The sequence below is a fragment of the Pelobates fuscus genome, chromosome 3 (assembly GCF_036172605.1).
Source record: "Pelobates fuscus isolate aPelFus1 chromosome 3, aPelFus1.pri, whole genome shotgun sequence".
Lineage (NCBI taxonomy): Eukaryota > Metazoa > Chordata > Amphibia > Anura > Pelobatidae > Pelobates > Pelobates fuscus.
The window spans coordinates 339226553-339243535 of record NC_086319.1 but is presented as its reverse complement, the minus strand read 5'-3'; the positions used below and the strand labels follow the sequence as shown (position 1 = coordinate 339243535).

Below are 16983 nucleotides of genomic sequence, written 5' to 3'. Positions count from 1 at the left end.
AACCTGTACATGGGGGGTACTGTTTTACTCGGGAGACTTCGCTGAACACAAATATTAGTGATTCAAAACAGTAAAACATATCACAGCGATGATATTGTCAGTGAAAGTGACTTTTTTTTGCATTTTTCACTCACAAACAGCACTTTTACTGATGATATAATTGTTGTGATACATTTTCCAGTTTTGAAACACTAATATTTGTGTTCAGCAAAGTCTACTGAGTATAACAGTACCCCCCATGTACAGGTTTTATAGCGTTTATGAAAGTTACAGGGTCAAATATATGGGTCTAATATTTTTACATTGAAAATGGCCAGGTTGGTTACGTTGCCTTTGAGAGCGTATGGTAGCCCAGGAATGAGAATTACCCTCATGATGGCATACCATTTGCAAAAGAAGACAACCCAAGGTATTGCAAATGGGGTATGTCCAGTCTTTTTTAGTAACCACTTAGTCACAAACACTGGCCAAAATTAGCGTTCAATTTAGTTTTTTACTTTTTTCACACACAAACAAATATGAACGCTAACTTTGGCCAGTGTTTGCGACTAAGTGGCTACTAAAAAAGTCTGGACATACCCCATATTGAATACCCTGGGTTGTCTACTTTTAAAAAAATATGTACATGTGGGGTGTTATTTAGCGATTTATGACAGATAATAGTGTTACAATGTCACTATTGATACATTTTAAAAATGTATGTTTTGAAACCGCAATATCCTACTTGTACTTATAGCCCTATAACATGCAAAAAAATAGCAAAAAGCGTGTAAACACTGGGTGTTTTAAAACTCAGGACAAAATTTTGAATCTATTTAGCATTTTTTTTCATTCGCTTTTGTAGATGAGTAAAAGATTTTTCACATAAAAGTCAATAAACATGTATTTTTTTACATTTTTCATCATATTTTTTCATTTTTTTTTTATTAACTTACATGAGATTATATAAATAATGGTATGTAAAGAAAGCCTTTTTTTGTCCTGAAAAAAACAACATATAATTTATATGGGAACAGTAAATGAGAGAGCGGAAAATTACAGCTAAACACAAACACCACAAAAGTGTAAAAAGATGCCTGGTCGCAAATGTACAACATCGCAAAAACAGTCCGGTCCTTAAGGGGTTAAAGCCAGCTCTGCCTGAGACCTGGTATCTGGTCATTTTATTTGTTTTGTGTTTCCTGACGGATCTTTGTTTCTCTGTTGACTGATTTCCTGGACTCTGACCTCTGCCTGCCTTACTGACTACGATACTCTGCTGCCAGCCCTGACTTCTGCTTCTCGTCTGACCCTGCCTTTGGATTACCCCTTTATCTGTACTGTGTTTTTGGTTTTTGCCTCCTCCTTGTGCCATCTCCTGCAACTTGGCTCCAACTCCTGGTTACACTGAGACTCTGTCTAGGAGCATGTTGGTCAGTGCTACTGCTCCATTGTGTGCCATAACCACGGGCTCCATGCAGGGCTCTAAGGCGTCTGTGCGGGGTCCCACAGCCTGGATTTCAGCTTTAACCTACCGGGCCGTCCTTTCAATCTCTGCTGCCAGGAATCTTTTTACCTCAGCTAAGGAGCAGAGTATTGCCCCTGATGTGTATGGGTGTGAGTGGCAAGCTGAGTCTGGTGAGCCTGGCTAGCCTGGGAAGGCATAGCGGGTCGGAAGGCAATGGGTAAGGGCCGCTGTGCTCCCAGCATGTCCGCCACTGAAGGTGCGATACCTTTCTGCTTTTTGGGCGCTTTTCGGCTGGTAATGGTCCGGAGCTGTTCTGTCAACGTTCCTGGTAGTTTGCTGCAGGTAGTGTCAGGGAAAGAGCAGATTACAGTGCTTTGCAGGGTGCGGACTGTAACTCACACAGCCTGCATAAAAAATGGTTTTATAGTTTTACTTTTTTTTTTTTATCTCCTGCATTGTAAATTGAACTTTAATCACACTCATGAGGCTACTGTAAGCTCTAGCAGGCTGTTAACACAGCAGGAGATAAGAAATTTTAAGTGAATCAGACTATGCAATAAAGGCAGTATGCAAATTGAGATATATATATATATATATATATATATATATATATATATATATATATATATATATATATATATATATATATAAATATATAAAACAAAAAGGTATAGATTAGGCACTCACCCTTAAGTGGCTATAACTTGTTCTTGCCTTTGGTGCTACCCACGTCCAAAATATATAATCAAAGATAAATCGGAGCACTCAAAAAGGACTTCTTTCCTGTGTTTTAATGTGGCAAAAAAAAAATTACATCAAATCTTCAAATCAACGTTTCGACCCCTTAGGGTCTTTTTCATATATAATTTAATGTAAGGCATGGGCAAAAACCTAATAGATTTCCCTTTACTCCCATTATACGTTGTATCAGGAGAATCTGTCACCCAAAAATCTAGACAGTGACTATCAGGAAGGTATAGATTTATTCTTACAGTTCTAGTGTAGATGTAAATTCTTCATTGTTCAATAATCTATATAATCCACAGCCGTCTAATGCGCGAACTACAACAAAAGGTGAAGGAGCGTGCTGCACAGCTTGCTGAGAAAGAACCGAAACCTAAAATAACGGTAAGGCAAAATGCATGCCATTTATGTATGCATGCAAACTTTGGTGGGTAAGTCCCGTTGAACATAGAAGCTAAATTCAAATCCTAAAATCCAGCTTTGCGTTTGGTTGTTGTAAAACTTCTGAAAAAATGGTGTGAAGTTTTGGCTAGACTGGCATTGGATGTTTCCACTGAAGTAGATGATACATATTCGTGTATAATGATGGATAACCAAGGCACTGAACATCAGCCAATGGCAAAGTAAGCCATCTATGATATAGGGAACAAAGACCTGTCAAGTTATGAACACCAAGTTGTGTGTCGAATTGTTTGTGTTTGTCAAAAAGACTGTCAATGACACAGGATTCAAATGTACCCTATATAATTAGAATTTTAAGTATATATATATTTAAATGTGCACACATTAGATTTATTTTGCACAGGGCCAGTGCTAGGATTTTGGACTACACAGGTGAAGATACATTTTGCCAACGCACATTATTTTTGCCCTCTCAACATTAATTTCCATGTATTCTATATTCAGTCATGTGATTTGTAACCCTAGACTGCTGAAGAGAAAAAGTTAAAAGAACAGCAGCTGGAACAGGAACAGCGAGTGGCGTGGGAGCTTGCAAAAATAAACCAGAAGAAACTTCAAGATGAGAAAACAAAGCAGCGAATGCAAACAGATTGGTATTGTGTTAAACATAAATACAGTGAGGGAAAAAAGTATTTGATCCCCTGCTGATTTTGAACGTTTACAAACTGACAAAGAAATGATCAGTCTATAATTTTAATGGTAGGTGTATTTTAACAGTGAGAGACAGAATAACAAAAAAACGCATGTCGAAAAAGTTCTAAATTGATTTGCATGTCAACGAGTGAAATAAGTATTTGATCCCCTATCAATCAGTAAGATTTCTGGCTCCCAGGTGTTTTTTATACAGGTAACAAAATGAGATTCGGAGAGTATATATAAATATATATATATATATATATATATATATATATATATATATATATATATAGTCCATATGCCTGCACTCCTTTAAAAAAATAACTTATTGTGCCCGGTGCTTGTCTACAAAAAATCAAAAAGTAGAGAAATGATAGCACTCCAAAGGACTAATATAGAATAAAAAATAAAACTTAACTTTTATTGAGGTTGAAAGCTGGTTAAAAATGTCGACGTTTCAGTTCAGAATTCTGAACTTTCTTCAGGACAGTGATAAAAGCGTACATATTGCATATAAATAGGGTTACACTAATTGTGAAACAACATCCACATGGGTACTCACCCCCCGAAGTCCTTTGGAGTGCTATCATTTATATATACATAATTCTTTTTTTATTTTAATTTAATTTTAATTGTTTTATATAATAAATGGACTAAGACCTAATGGGTTTCTCTTCACTTAGATTATACATTGTATCAGGAAAATCTGTGACCCAAAAATCTAGTTGGTGACTAGTTTACTATCAGGATATATTTATTTTGTATACATTGTGCTGCCAAACGTCATCTCTATGAAAATTTATATTTTAAATTCTAGACTTGCCTGAAGGTTGCCTTCTCCTCCTGCTGGGAATGAACAGGGCAGCTGTATCTTTTATTTTTAATAAATTCTTGATTTTTCAATATTCTATATAATCCACAGCCATCTAATAGATGAACTGAAAGAAAAGCTTAAGGAGCGTGCTGCACACGTTGCTGAGAAAGAACTCCTGAAACATGAATTAACGGTAAGGCAAAATACATGCCATTTACCCAGGGCCAGATTAAGAGCCCTGTGGGCCTGGTGATGACAATTATGATGGGGCCTATTTACAAAATCTTATTGACCAAAAACACTAAAACAATCATACCTCCCAAGCATCATGTAACTGATGGAGATGGTGTTGGAGGGAAACTCAAAAGATGCAGCTATAAGAAAACACATACTCTATGCTAATCTCTAATTTATGCTTTCATCTTTCAAGTAAATTCATAACCCTAACAGCAGGGTCCAGTGAAGCAGGAAGTCAATGGGCAAGGTAAAAGGTGTGCCACTGGCGCGAATCACGTCACCAGACCTGCCAAAAGGGGTGAACATGCCCAAAAAAGGGGCATGTTTGTCCAAAGAGTTGGAAGGCCAGCCTGGTATGAATGCATGTCAGACTGCCTGCCAATCATCCAGGCTGTCCAACTAAGGGCATACTATGCAGGCAGCACCCTGAGCTTGACAGAAGTTCCTGGTATATAGTCTGGGACAGAGAAAATGTGTATGTAGTAACTGTAGAAGAAAGGGGACATGCCACAGTGTTAGAGAGACCAAAGTCTGCATTATCTAAACTAATTTTGTCAGCCAGTCCACACAGGTTTTGTTCCCATGCATCTCTCTTAAGCTTCCAAACTTAAAGGGACACTATAGTCACCAGAACAACTACAGCTTATTGTATTTGTTCTGGTAAGTAGAATCATTCCCTCCAGGCTTTTTGCAGATGGCTGCTAGAGGTGTCTCCTGGGGCAGTACTGCCTAGTGTGCAGCACTGCCATTCAGTGTCTCCACCCTCTGCATGCAGACACTGAACTTTCCTCATAGAGATGCATTGAATCAATTTATCTTCATGAGGAGATTCTGATTGGCCAGGGCTATGTTTGACTTGTGCTGGCTCTGCCCCTGGTCTGCCTAGTTCAGTCTCAGCCAAATCCTACGGGGAAGCATTGTAATTTGCTCAGACCACCACTTCTGATGCTGTCAGCAGACAGAGTCAGTTCAGAGGCAGACAGGGACAGAGCCAGCAGAGGCAGACTTAAATACAAGTAAGAGTTTACTATATTTAGGGAGTCAAGAAGGGGCCAGCGGGGCTAAATGGTGGTTTTAACATAATAAGGAAATAAGAAATACATGATTGTATTCCTGACCCTATAGTGTTCCTTTAAGCAAGAGTATGTGAAGAGTAGTTAGGGTTGCCACCTTTCTTGGAAAAAATATACATTTGTATAATTAATTAGTTATGCGTGACATCACATGATGTAAATCACAAGGAGTGACATAAGAGAAAATTCTGTAAAATCACCAACAAACTACTCACAGTTTGATTCTTCTGTATAGATGGATTGCTCCCAGTGTCTCCCTGTCTCCCAGTGTCTCAGTCTTGCAAGTCACCCAGTCTCTCAGTGTCCCTATGTATCACAGTGTCAGTGTCCCCATGTCGCCCAGTCCCGTAGTCTTCCAGTGTCTCAGTGTTCCCATTTCTCCCAGTGTCCCCATGTCTCACTGTGTCCCCATGTCACTGAGAGACCCGGGGACATTGAGACACTTGGGGACACTGGAAGACATGGGGCACTGAGACACTTAGGGACACTGGGAGACATGGAGACACAGACACTGGGAGACTAGGGAAAACTGGGAGCCATGGGGACACTGAGACACTAGGGACACTGAGACACTAGGGACACTGAGACACTAGGGACACTGAGACACTAGGGACACTGAGACACTAGGGACACTGAGACATGGGGACACTGAGACATGGGGACACAGACACTGGGAGACTAGGGGACACTGGGAGACTAGGGGACACTGGGTCCCTAGTGTCTCTGTGTCCCAATGTCTCACAGTGACCCCATTTCTCCCAGTATCCTCTAGTGTCTCAGTGTCCCCGTGTTTTCCAGTGTCTCAGTGTCCCCAGGTCTCCCAGTATCCCCTAGTGTCTGTGTCCCCACGTGTCCCCTAGTTTCTCAGTGTCCACTAGTGCCTCAGGGTCCCCATGTCTCCCTGCTGCCTTTCCCCCCATCCCTCACTTACCTGAGCTGTAGAGCTGCTGTCTGGACTCTCTGTGCTGTGTAGCTGCTCCCCCACGGATCAGTGAGTAGTAGAGAGAGGCAGGGAGGGATATGCTGTTACTTCCTATCCCTGCCTCTCTCCACACACAGTGACCCCTACTGGCCGGTGCTGGTATTGCAGAGTCATTTCCGTTTATACTGAGAAAAATACCTGCATTTCTATTGCCGGTATTACTGCAATACTGGCACAGGTCAGGCAGCCTCAAATACCAGCTGTGCCAGTAAAATACCAGTCAAGTGGCAAACCTAAGAGTAATGCGTTAAAAAAAAATGTACAACTTTTTATTTTATTTTTTTAATGGGCCTATTCAAAGGGCATGGGCCTGGGCCTGGGCCTGGAGCTGCAGCTCCATCAGCCCCTATGTTAATCTGGCCCTTCATTTACCTGATCCTTGTACACGCAAGCTTTGGTAGATAAGCCTTGTTGAACACAGAAGCAAAATTTAAAACCAGCTTTGCGTTTGCATGTTGTAAAAATTCTGACAAGATTTGCATTGGATGGATACATATTAGTGTAGGGGATAACCATGGCACTGAACATCAGCCATGACAAAGCAAGCCATCTCTGATATGGAGAATAGAGAGCTGATTCTACCAGAGGTTTAGATTATCTAAGCTCTCAAGCTATGGACACTACGTTGTGTGTCTAATTGTTTGTTTGTCAAAAAGAGTTTAAATGAAACAGGATTCAAAGTTAGCCTATATAATAAGAATTTTAAGTATATACATTTGTATGTGCTCAAGCACATTAGGTGTATTTTACACAGGGCCAGTGCAATGATTTTGGGCAACAAGATACATTTTGCTGCCCACTCTCCCCACAATGCATCTTCATTTATATTAAGGAGTTAAATCATTCTCAAACGGTTTAAGCACAAAGTGCCTCCAGCATTGAACTCAACATTCTCCAGGCGCCATCCGGCTTCTGGAATTTCAAATTCAGTAGAGTGCAGAGTGCCGCTGGGCAGGGGCGCCACTTACTGGCTGAGAAATTTACATTTATTTTCAAGCCAGTTTTGTGAATCAGTCACTGATTAACTGAATGCACTCCACATTTCCTGAAACTGAAATATCAGAAGCCAAATGCCACCTGGGGGGAGTTGAGATCAGCACTGGAGTCAGCTTTGGGTTAAACTGTCCAAGAACGGTTTAACCCCTTAAGGTAAAAATGTGCCTGGGGCCTCCTGGCATCATAACAACTTTATTTAGAAAAAGTTATGGTGCCTAAACTATCCCTTTAACCCCTCTCTTCAATTTTTTAATGCCTTACATTCCCCTTTAACACTCCACTCCACTTGTGTGTCTATAACATCCCCTACAGACCCTTATGTGGGTCTCTTTCTCTCCCAGCTCTTTTGTGTGTCTCTTACTCCCTCACAGCCCCTTTATTTGTCTCTTTTCTCCAGCCCCACCGTGTGTATATTCCTCCCAAATCCCACCGGATGTCTCTTCCTCCCAAACCCCACCGTGTGTCTCTTCCTCCCAAACCCCACCGTGTGTCTCTTCCTCCCAAACCCCACCGTGTGTCTCTTCCTCCCAAACCCCACCGTGTGTCTCTTCCTCCCAAACCCCACCGTGTGTCTCTTCCTCCCAAACCTCACCGTGTGTCTCTTCCCCCCAAACCCACACAGTGTGTCTCCTCCACTCCCAACCCCACTCTGTGTCTCCTTCCCCCAGCCCCATTCTGTGTCTCCTTCCCCCAGCCCCATTCTGTGTCTCTCTCCCCCCCAGCCCCACTCTCTCTCTCCCCCTCAGCCCCACTCTGTGTCTCTCTCCCTCCCCAGCCCCACTCTGTGTCTCTCTCCCTCCCCAGCCCCACTCTGTGTCTCTCTCCCCCCCAGCCCCACTTTGTGTCTCTCTCCCCCAGCCCCACTTTGTGTCTCTCTCCCCCCCAGCCCCACTCTGTGTCTCTCTCCCCCCAGCCCCACTCTGTGTCTCTCTCCCCCCAGCCCCACTCTGTGTCTCTCTCCCCCGCAGCCCCACTCTGTGTCTCTCTCCCCCGCAGCCCCACTCTGTGTCTCTCTCCCCCGCAGCCCCACTCTGTGTCTCTCTCCCCCGCAGCCCCACTCTGTGTCTCTCTCCCCCGCAGCCCCACTCTGTGTCTCTCTCCCCCGCAGCCCCACTCTGTGCCTCTCTCCCCCGCAGCCCCACTCTGTGCCTCTCTCCCCCGCAGCCCCACTCTGTGCCTCTCTCCCCCGCAGCCCCACTCTGTGCCTCTCTCCCCCCCAGCCCCACTCTGTGCCTCTCTCCCCCCAGCCCCACTCTGTGCCTCTCTCCCCCCCAGCCCCACTCTGTGCCTCTCTCCCCCCCAGCCCCACTCTGTGTCTCTCTCCCCCCCAGCCCCACTCTGTGTCTCTCTCCCCCCAAACCCCACCGTGTGTCTCTTCCTCCCAAACCCCACAGTGTGTCTGTTCCTCCCAAACCCCACAGTGTGTCTCCTCCTCTCCCAACCCCACTCTGTGTCTCCTTCCCCACAGCCCCATTCTGTGTCTCCTTCCCCCAGCCCCACTCTGTGTCTCTCTCCCCCCCAGCCCCACTCTGTGTCTCTCTCCCCCCCAGCCCCACTCTGTGTCTCTCTCCCCCCAAACCCCACCGTGTGTCTCTTCCTCCCAAACCCCACAGTGTGTCTGTTCCTCCCAAACCCCACAGTGTGTCTGTTCCTCCCAAACCCCACAGTGTGTCTCCTCCTCTCCCAACCCCACTCTGTGTCTCCTTCCCCACAGCCCCATTCTGTGTCTCCTTCCCCCAGCCCCATTCTGTGTCTCCTTCCCCCAGCCCCACTCTGTGTCTCGCTCCGCCCCAGCCCCACTCTGTGTCTCTCTCCGCCCCAGCCCCACTCTGTGTCTCTCTCCGCCCCAGCCCCACTCTGTGTCTCTCTCCGCCCCAGCCCCACTCTGTGTCTCTCTCCGCCCCAGCCCCACTCTGTGTCTCTCTCCGCCCCAGCCCCACTCTGTGTCTCTCTCCGCCCCAGCCCCACTCTGTGTCTCTCTCCGCCCCAGCCCCACTCTGTGTCTCTCTCCCCCCAGCCCCACTATGTGTGTCTCACCCCCCAGCCCCACTCTGTGTCTCTCTCCCCCCCAGCCCCACTCTGTTTCTCTCTCCCCCCCAGCCCCACTCTGTGTCTCTCTCCCCCCAAACCCCACCGTGTGTCTCTTCCCCCCAAACCCCACCGTGTGTCTCTTCCCCCCAAACCCCACCGTGTGTCTCTTCCTCCCAAACCCACAGTGTGTTTGTTCCTCCCAAACCCCACAGTGTGTCTCCTCCTCTCCCAACCCCACACTGTGTCTCCTTCCCCACAGCCCCATTCTGTGTCTCCTTCCCCCAGCCCCACTCTGTGTCTCTCTCCCCCCCAGCCCCACTCTGTGTCTCTCTCCCCCCCAGCCCCACTCTGTGTCTCTCTCCCCCCAAACCCCACCGTGTGTCTCTTCCTCCCAAACCCCACAGTGTGTCTGTTCCTCCCAAACCCCACAGTGTGTCTCCTCCTCTCCCAACCCCACTCTGTGTCTCCTTCCCCACAGCCCCACTCTGTGTCTCTCTCCCCCCACAGCCCCACTCTGTGTCTCTCTCCCTCCCCAGCCCCACTCTGTGTCTCTCTCCCCCCCAGCCCCACTCTGTGTCTCTCTCCGCCTCAGCCCCACTCTGTGTCTCTCTCCGCCTCAGCCCCACTCTGTGTCTCTCTCCGCCTCAGCCCCACTCTGTGTCTCTCTCCCCCCAGCCCCACTCTGTGTCTCTCTCCCCCAGCCCCACTCTGTGTCTCTCTCCCCCGCAGCCCCACTCTGTGTCTCTCTCCCCCGCAGCCCCACTCTGTGTCTCTCTCCCCCGCAGCCCCACTCTGTGCCTCTCTCCCCCGCAGCCCCACTCTGTGCCTCTCTCCCCCCCAGCCCCACTCTGTGTCTCTCTCCGCCTCAGCCCCACTCTGTGTCTCTCTCCGCCTCAGCCCCACTCTGTGTCTCTCTCCGCCTCAGCCCCACTCTGTGTCTCTCTCCCCCCAGCCCCACTCTGTGTCTCTCTCCCCCAGCCCCACTCTGTGTCTCTCTCCCCCGCAGCCCCACTCTGTGTCTCTCTCCCCCGCAGCCCCACTCTGTGTCTCTCTCCCCCGCAGCCCCACTCTGTGTCTCTCTCCCCCGCAGCCCCACTCTGTGCCTCTCTCCCCCGCAGCCCCACTCTGTGCCTCTCTCCCCCGCAGCCCCACTCTGTGCCTCTCTCCCCCGCAGCCCCACTCTGTGCCTCTCTCCCCCCCAGCCCCACTCTGTGCCTCTCTCCCCCCCAGCCCCACTCTGTGCCTCTCTCCCCCCCAGCCCCACTCTGTGTCTCTCTCCCCCCCAGCCCCACTCTGTGTCTCTCTCCCCCCGAACCCCACTCTGTGTCTCTCTCCCCCCAAACCCCACCGTGTGTCTCTTCCTCCCAAACCCCACAGTGTGTCTGTTCCTCCCAAACCCCACAGTGTGTCTCCTCCTCTCCCAACCCCACTCTGTGTCTCCTTCCCCACAGCCCCATTCTGTGTCTCCTTCCCCCAGCCCCACTCTGTGTCTCTCTCCCCCCCAGCCCCACTCTGTGTCTCTCTCCCCCCCAGCCCCACTCTGTGTCTCTCTCCCCCCAAACCCCACCGTGTGTCTCTTCCTCCCAAACCCCACAGTGTGTCTGTTCCTCCCAAACCCCACAGTGTGTCTCCTCCTCTCCCAACCCCACTCTGTGTCTCCTTCCCCACAGCCCCACTCTGTGTCTCTCTCCCCCCACAGCCCCACTCTGTGTCTCTCTCCCGCCCCAGCCCCACTCTGTGTCTCTCTCCCCCCCAGCCCCACTCTGTGTCTCTCTCCGCCTCAGCCCCACTCTGTGTCTCTCTCCGCCTCAGCCCCACTCTGTGTCTCTCTCCGCCTCAGCCCCACTCTGTGTCTCTCTCCGCCTCAGCCCCACTCTGTGTCTCTCTCCCCCCAGCCCCACTCTGTGTCTCTCTCCCCCAGCCCCACTCTGTGTCTCTCTCCCCCGCAGCCCCACTCTGTGTCTCTCTCCCCCGCAGCCCCACTCTGTGTCTCTTTCCCCCGCAGCCCCACTCTGTGCCTCTCTCCCCCGCAGCCCCACTCTGTGCCTCTCTCCCCCCAGCCCCACTCTGTGCCTCTCTCCCCTCCAGCCCCACTCTGTGCCTCTCTCCCCCCAGCCCCACTCTGTGTCTCTCTCCCCCCCAGCCCCACTCTGTGTCTCTCTCCCCCCAAACCCCACCGTGTGTCTCTTCCTCCCAAACCCCACAGTGTGTCTGTTCCTCCCAAACCCCACAGTGTGTCTCCTCCTCTCCCAACCCCACTCTGTGTCTCCTTCCCCACAGCCCCATTCTGTGTCTCCTTCCCCCAGCCCCACTCTGTGTCTCTCTCCCCCCCAGCCCCACTCTGTGTCTCTCTCCCCCCCAGCCCCACTCTGTGTCTCTCTCCCCCCCAGCCCCACTCTGTGTCTCTCTCCCCCCCAGCCCCACTCTGTGTCTCTCTCCCCCCAAACCCCACCGTGTGTCTCTTCCTCCCAAACCCCACAGTGTGTCTGTTCCTCCCAAACCCCACAGTGTGTCTCCTCCTCTCCCAACCCCACTCTGTGCCTCTCTCCCCCCCAGCCCCACTCTGTGTCTCTCTCCCCCCCAGCCCCACTCTGTGTCTCTCTCCCCCCAAACCCCACCGTGTGTCTCTTCCTCCCAAACCCCACAGTGTGTCTCCTCCTCCCAAACCCCACAGTGTGTCTCCTCCTCTCCCAACCCCACTCTGTGTCTCCTTCCCCACAGCCCCATTCTGTGTCTCCTTCCCCCAGCCCCATTCTGTGTCTCCTTCCCCCAGCCCCACTCTGTGTCTCGCTCCGCCCCAGCCCCACTCTGTGTCTCTCTCCGCCCCAGCCCCACTCTGTGTCTCTCTCCGCCCCAGCCCCACTCTGTGTCTCTCTCCGCCCCAGCCCCACTCTGTGTCTCTCTCCGCCCCAGCCCCACTCTGTGTCTCTCTCCGCCCCAGCCCCACTCTGTGTCTCTCTCCGCCCCAGCCCCACTCTGTGTCTCTCTCCGCCCCAGCCCCACTCTGTGTCTCTCTCCCCCCAGCCCCACTATGTGTGTCTCACCCCCCAGCCCCACTCTGTGTCTCTCTCCCCCCCAGCCCCACTCTGTTTCTCTCTCCCCCCCAGCCCCACTCTGTGTCTCTCTCCCCCCAAACCCCACCGTGTGTCTCTTCCCCCCAAACCCCACCGTGTGTCTCTTCCCCCCAAACCCCACCGTGTGTCTCTTCCTCCCAAACCCACAGTGTGTTTGTTCCTCCCAAACCCCACAGTGTGTCTCCTCCTCTCCCAACCCCACACTGTGTCTCCTTCCCCACAGCCCCATTCTGTGTCTCCTTCCCCCAGCCCCACTCTGTGTCTCTCTCCCCCCCAGCCCCACTCTGTGTCTCTCTCCCCCCCAGCCCCACTCTGTGTCTCTCTCCCCCCAAACCCCACCGTGTGTCTCTTCCTCCCAAACCCCACAGTGTGTCTGTTCCTCCCAAACCCCACAGTGTGTCTCCTCCTCTCCCAACCCCACTCTGTGTCTCCTTCCCCACAGCCCCACTCTGTGTCTCTCTCCCCCCACAGCCCCACTCTGTGTCTCTCTCCCTCCCCAGCCCCACTCTGTGTCTCTCTCCCCCCCAGCCCCACTCTGTGTCTCTCTCCGCCTCAGCCCCACTCTGTGTCTCTCTCCGCCTCAGCCCCACTCTGTGTCTCTCTCCGCCTCAGCCCCACTCTGTGTCTCTCTCCCCCCAGCCCCACTCTGTGTGTCTCTCCCCCAGCCCCACTCTGTGCCTCTCTCCCCCCCAGCCCCACTCTGTGCCTCTCTCCCCCCAGCCCCACTCTGTGCCTCTCTCCCCCCCAGCCCCACTCTGTGCCTCTCTCCCCCCCAGCCCCACTCTGTGTCTCTCTCCCCCCCAGCCCCACTCTGTGTCTCTCTCCCCCCAAACCCCACCGTGTGTCTCTTCCTCCCAAACCCCACAGTGTGTCTGTTCCTCCCAAACCCCACAGTGTGTCTCCTCCTCTCCCAACCCCACTCTGTGTCTCCTTCCCCACAGCCCCATTCTGTGTCTCCTTCCCCCAGCCCCACTCTGTGTCTCTCTCCCCCCCAGCCCCACTCTGTGTCTCTCTCCCCCCCAGCCCCACTCTGTGTCTCTCTCCCCCCAAACCCCACCGTGTGTCTCTTCCTCCCAAACCCCACAGTGTGTCTGTTCCTCCCAAACCCCACAGTGTGTCTGTTCCTCCCAAACCCCACAGTGTGTCTCCTCCTCTCCCAACCCCACTCTGTGTCTCCTTCCCCACAGCCCCATTCTGTGTCTCCTTCCCCCAGCCCCATTCTGTGTCTCCTTCCCCCAGCCCCACTCTGTGTCTCGCTCCGCCCCAGCCCCACTCTGTGTCTCTCTCCGCCCCAGCCCCACTCTGTGTCTCTCTCCGCCCCAGCCCCACTCTGTGTCTCTCTCCGCCCCAGCCCCACTCTGTGTCTCTCTCCGCCCCAGCCCCACTCTGTGTCTCTCTCCGCCCCAGCCCCACTCTGTGTCTCTCTCCGCCCCAGCCCCACTCTGTGTCTCTCTCCGCCCCAGCCCCACTCTGTGTCTCTCTCCCCCCAGCCCCACTATGTGTGTCTCACCCCCCAGCCCCACTCTGTGTCTCTCTCCCCCCCAGCCCCACTCTGTTTCTCTCTCCCCCCCAGCCCCACTCTGTGTCTCTCTCCCCCCAAACCCCACCGTGTGTCTCTTCCCCCCAAACCCCACCGTGTGTCTCTTCCCCCCAAACCCCACCGTGTGTCTCTTCCTCCCAAACCCACAGTGTGTTTGTTCCTCCCAAACCCCACAGTGTGTCTCCTCCTCTCCCAACCCCACACTGTGTCTCCTTCCCCACAGCCCCATTCTGTGTCTCCTTCCCCCAGCCCCACTCTGTGTCTCTCTCCCCCCCAGCCCCACTCTGTGTCTCTCTCCCCCCCAGCCCCACTCTGTGTCTCTCTCCCCCCAAACCCCACCGTGTGTCTCTTCCTCCCAAACCCCACAGTGTGTCTGTTCCTCCCAAACCCCACAGTGTGTCTCCTCCTCTCCCAACCCCACTCTGTGTCTCCTTCCCCACAGCCCCACTCTGTGTCTCTCTCCCCCCACAGCCCCACTCTGTGTCTCTCTCCCTCCCCAGCCCCACTCTGTGTCTCTCTCCCCCCCAGCCCCACTCTGTGTCTCTCTCCGCCTCAGCCCCACTCTGTGTCTCTCTCCGCCTCAGCCCCACTCTGTGTCTCTCTCCGCCTCAGCCCCACTCTGTGTCTCTCTCCCCCCAGCCCCACTCTGTGTCTCTCTCCCCCAGCCCCACTCTGTGTCTCTCTCCCCCGCAGCCCCACTCTGTGTCTCTCTCCCCCGCAGCCCCACTCTGTGTCTCTCTCCCCCGCAGCCCCACTCTGTGCCTCTCTCCCCCGCAGCCCCACTCTGTGCCTCTCTCCCCCCCAGCCCCACTCTGTGTCTCTCTCCGCCTCAGCCCCACTCTGTGTCTCTCTCCGCCTCAGCCCCACTCTGTGTCTCTCTCCGCCTCAGCCCCACTCTGTGTCTCTCTCCCCCCAGCCCCACTCTGTGTCTCTCTCCCCCAGCCCCACTCTGTGTCTCTCTCCCCCGCAGCCCCACTCTGTGTCTCTCTCCCCCGCAGCCCCACTCTGTGTCTCTCTCCCCCGCAGCCCCACTCTGTGTCTCTCTCCCCCGCAGCCCCACTCTGTGCCTCTCTCCCCCGCAGCCCCACTCTGTGCCTCTCTCCCCCGCAGCCCCACTCTGTGCCTCTCTCCCCCGCAGCCCCACTCTGTGCCTCTCTCCCCCGCAGCCCCACTCTGTGCCTCTCTCCCCCCCAGCCCCACTCTGTGCCTCTCTCCCCCCCAGCCCCACTCTGTGCCTCTCTCCCCCCCAGCCCCACTCTGTGTCTCTCTCCCCCCCAGCCCCACTCTGTGTCTCTCTCCCCCCGAACCCCACTCTGTGTCTCTCTCCCCCCAAACCCCACCGTGTGTCTCTTCCTCCCAAACCCCACAGTGTGTCTGTTCCTCCCAAACCCCACAGTGTGTCTCCTCCTCTCCCAACCCCACTCTGTGTCTCCTTCCCCACAGCCCCATTCTGTGTCTCCTTCCCCCAGCCCCACTCTGTGTCTCTCTCCCCCCCAGCCCCACTCTGTGTCTCTCTCCCCCCCAGCCCCACTCTGTGTCTCTCTCCCCCCAAACCCCACCGTGTGTCTCTTCCTCCCAAACCCCACAGTGTGTCTGTTCCTCCCAAACCCCACAGTGTGTCTCCTCCTCTCCCAACCCCACTCTGTGTCTCCTTCCCCACAGCCCCACTCTGTGTCTCTCTCCCCCCACAGCCCCACTCTGTGTCTCTCTCCCGCCCCAGCCCCACTCTGTGTCTCTCTCCCCCCCAGCCCCACTCTGTGTCTCTCTCCGCCTCAGCCCCACTCTGTGTCTCTCTCCGCCTCAGCCCCACTCTGTGTCTCTCTCCGCCTCAGCCCCACTCTGTGTCTCTCTCCGCCTCAGCCCCACTCTGTGTCTCTCTCCCCCCAGCCCCACTCTGTGTCTCTCTCCCCCAGCCCCACTCTGTGTCTCTCTCCCCCGCAGCCCCACTCTGTGTCTCTCTCCCCCGCAGCCCCACTCTGTGTCTCTTTCCCCCGCAGCCCCACTCTGTGCCTCTCTCCCCCGCAGCCCCACTCTGTGCCTCTCTCCCCCCAGCCCCACTCTGTGCCTCTCTCCCCTCCAGCCCCACTCTGTGCCTCTCTCCCCCCAGCCCCACTCTGTGTCTCTCTCCCCCCCAGCCCCACTCTGTGTCTCTCTCCCCCCAAACCCCACCGTGTGTCTCTTCCTCCCAAACCCCACAGTGTGTCTGTTCCTCCCAAACCCCACAGTGTGTCTCCTCCTCTCCCAACCCCACTCTGTGTCTCCTTCCCCACAGCCCCATTCTGTGTCTCCTTCCCCCAGCCCCACTCTGTGTCTCTCTCCCCCCCAGCCCCACTCTGTGTCTCTCTCCCCCCCAGCCCCACTCTGTGTCTCTCTCCCCCCCAGCCCCACTCTGTGTCTCTCTCCCCCCCAGCCCCACTCTGTGTCTCTCTCCCCCCAAACCCCACCGTGTGTCTCTTCCTCCCAAACCCCACAGTGTGTCTGTTCCTCCCAAACCCCACAGTGTGTCTCCTCCTCTCCCAACCCCACTCTGTGTCTCCTTCCCCACAGCCCCATTCTGTGTCTCCTTCCCCCAGCCCCACTCTGTGTCTCTCTCCCCCCCAGCCCCACTCTGTGTCTCTCTCCCCCCCAGCCCCACTCTGTGTCTCTCTCCCCCCCAGCCCCACTCTGTGTCTCTCTCCCCCCAAACCCCACCGTGTGTCTCTTCCTCCCAAACCCCACAGTGTGTCTGTTCCTCCCAAACCCCACAGTGTGTCTCCTCCTCTCCCAACCCCACTCTGTGTCTCCTTCCCCACAGCCCCATTCTGTGTCTCCTTCCCCCAGCCCCATTCTGTGTCTCCTTCCCCCAGCCCCACTCTGTGTCTCTCTCCGCCCCAGCCCCACTCTGTGTCTCTCTCCGCCCCAGCCCCACTCTGTGTCTCTCTCCGCCCCAGCCCCACTCTGTGTCTCT

At 53.5% G+C, this 16983-nt stretch overlaps 1 protein-coding gene across 1 annotated transcript in view; it reads left to right on the top strand.

Annotated features, from left to right (window-relative positions):
• Positions 1 to 16983, top strand: part of LOC134603273 (meiosis-specific nuclear structural protein 1-like) — a 115470-nt gene that overhangs the window by 82660 nt on the left and 15827 nt on the right. Inside the window, exons 4-6 of the mRNA XM_063449087.1 lie at positions 2494 to 2575; positions 3119 to 3246; positions 4212 to 4296. Coding sequence (XP_063305157.1) covers positions 2494 to 2575; positions 3119 to 3246; positions 4212 to 4296 — 295 coding nt within the window. The remainder of the gene's footprint in view (positions 1 to 2493; positions 2576 to 3118; positions 3247 to 4211; positions 4297 to 16983) is intronic.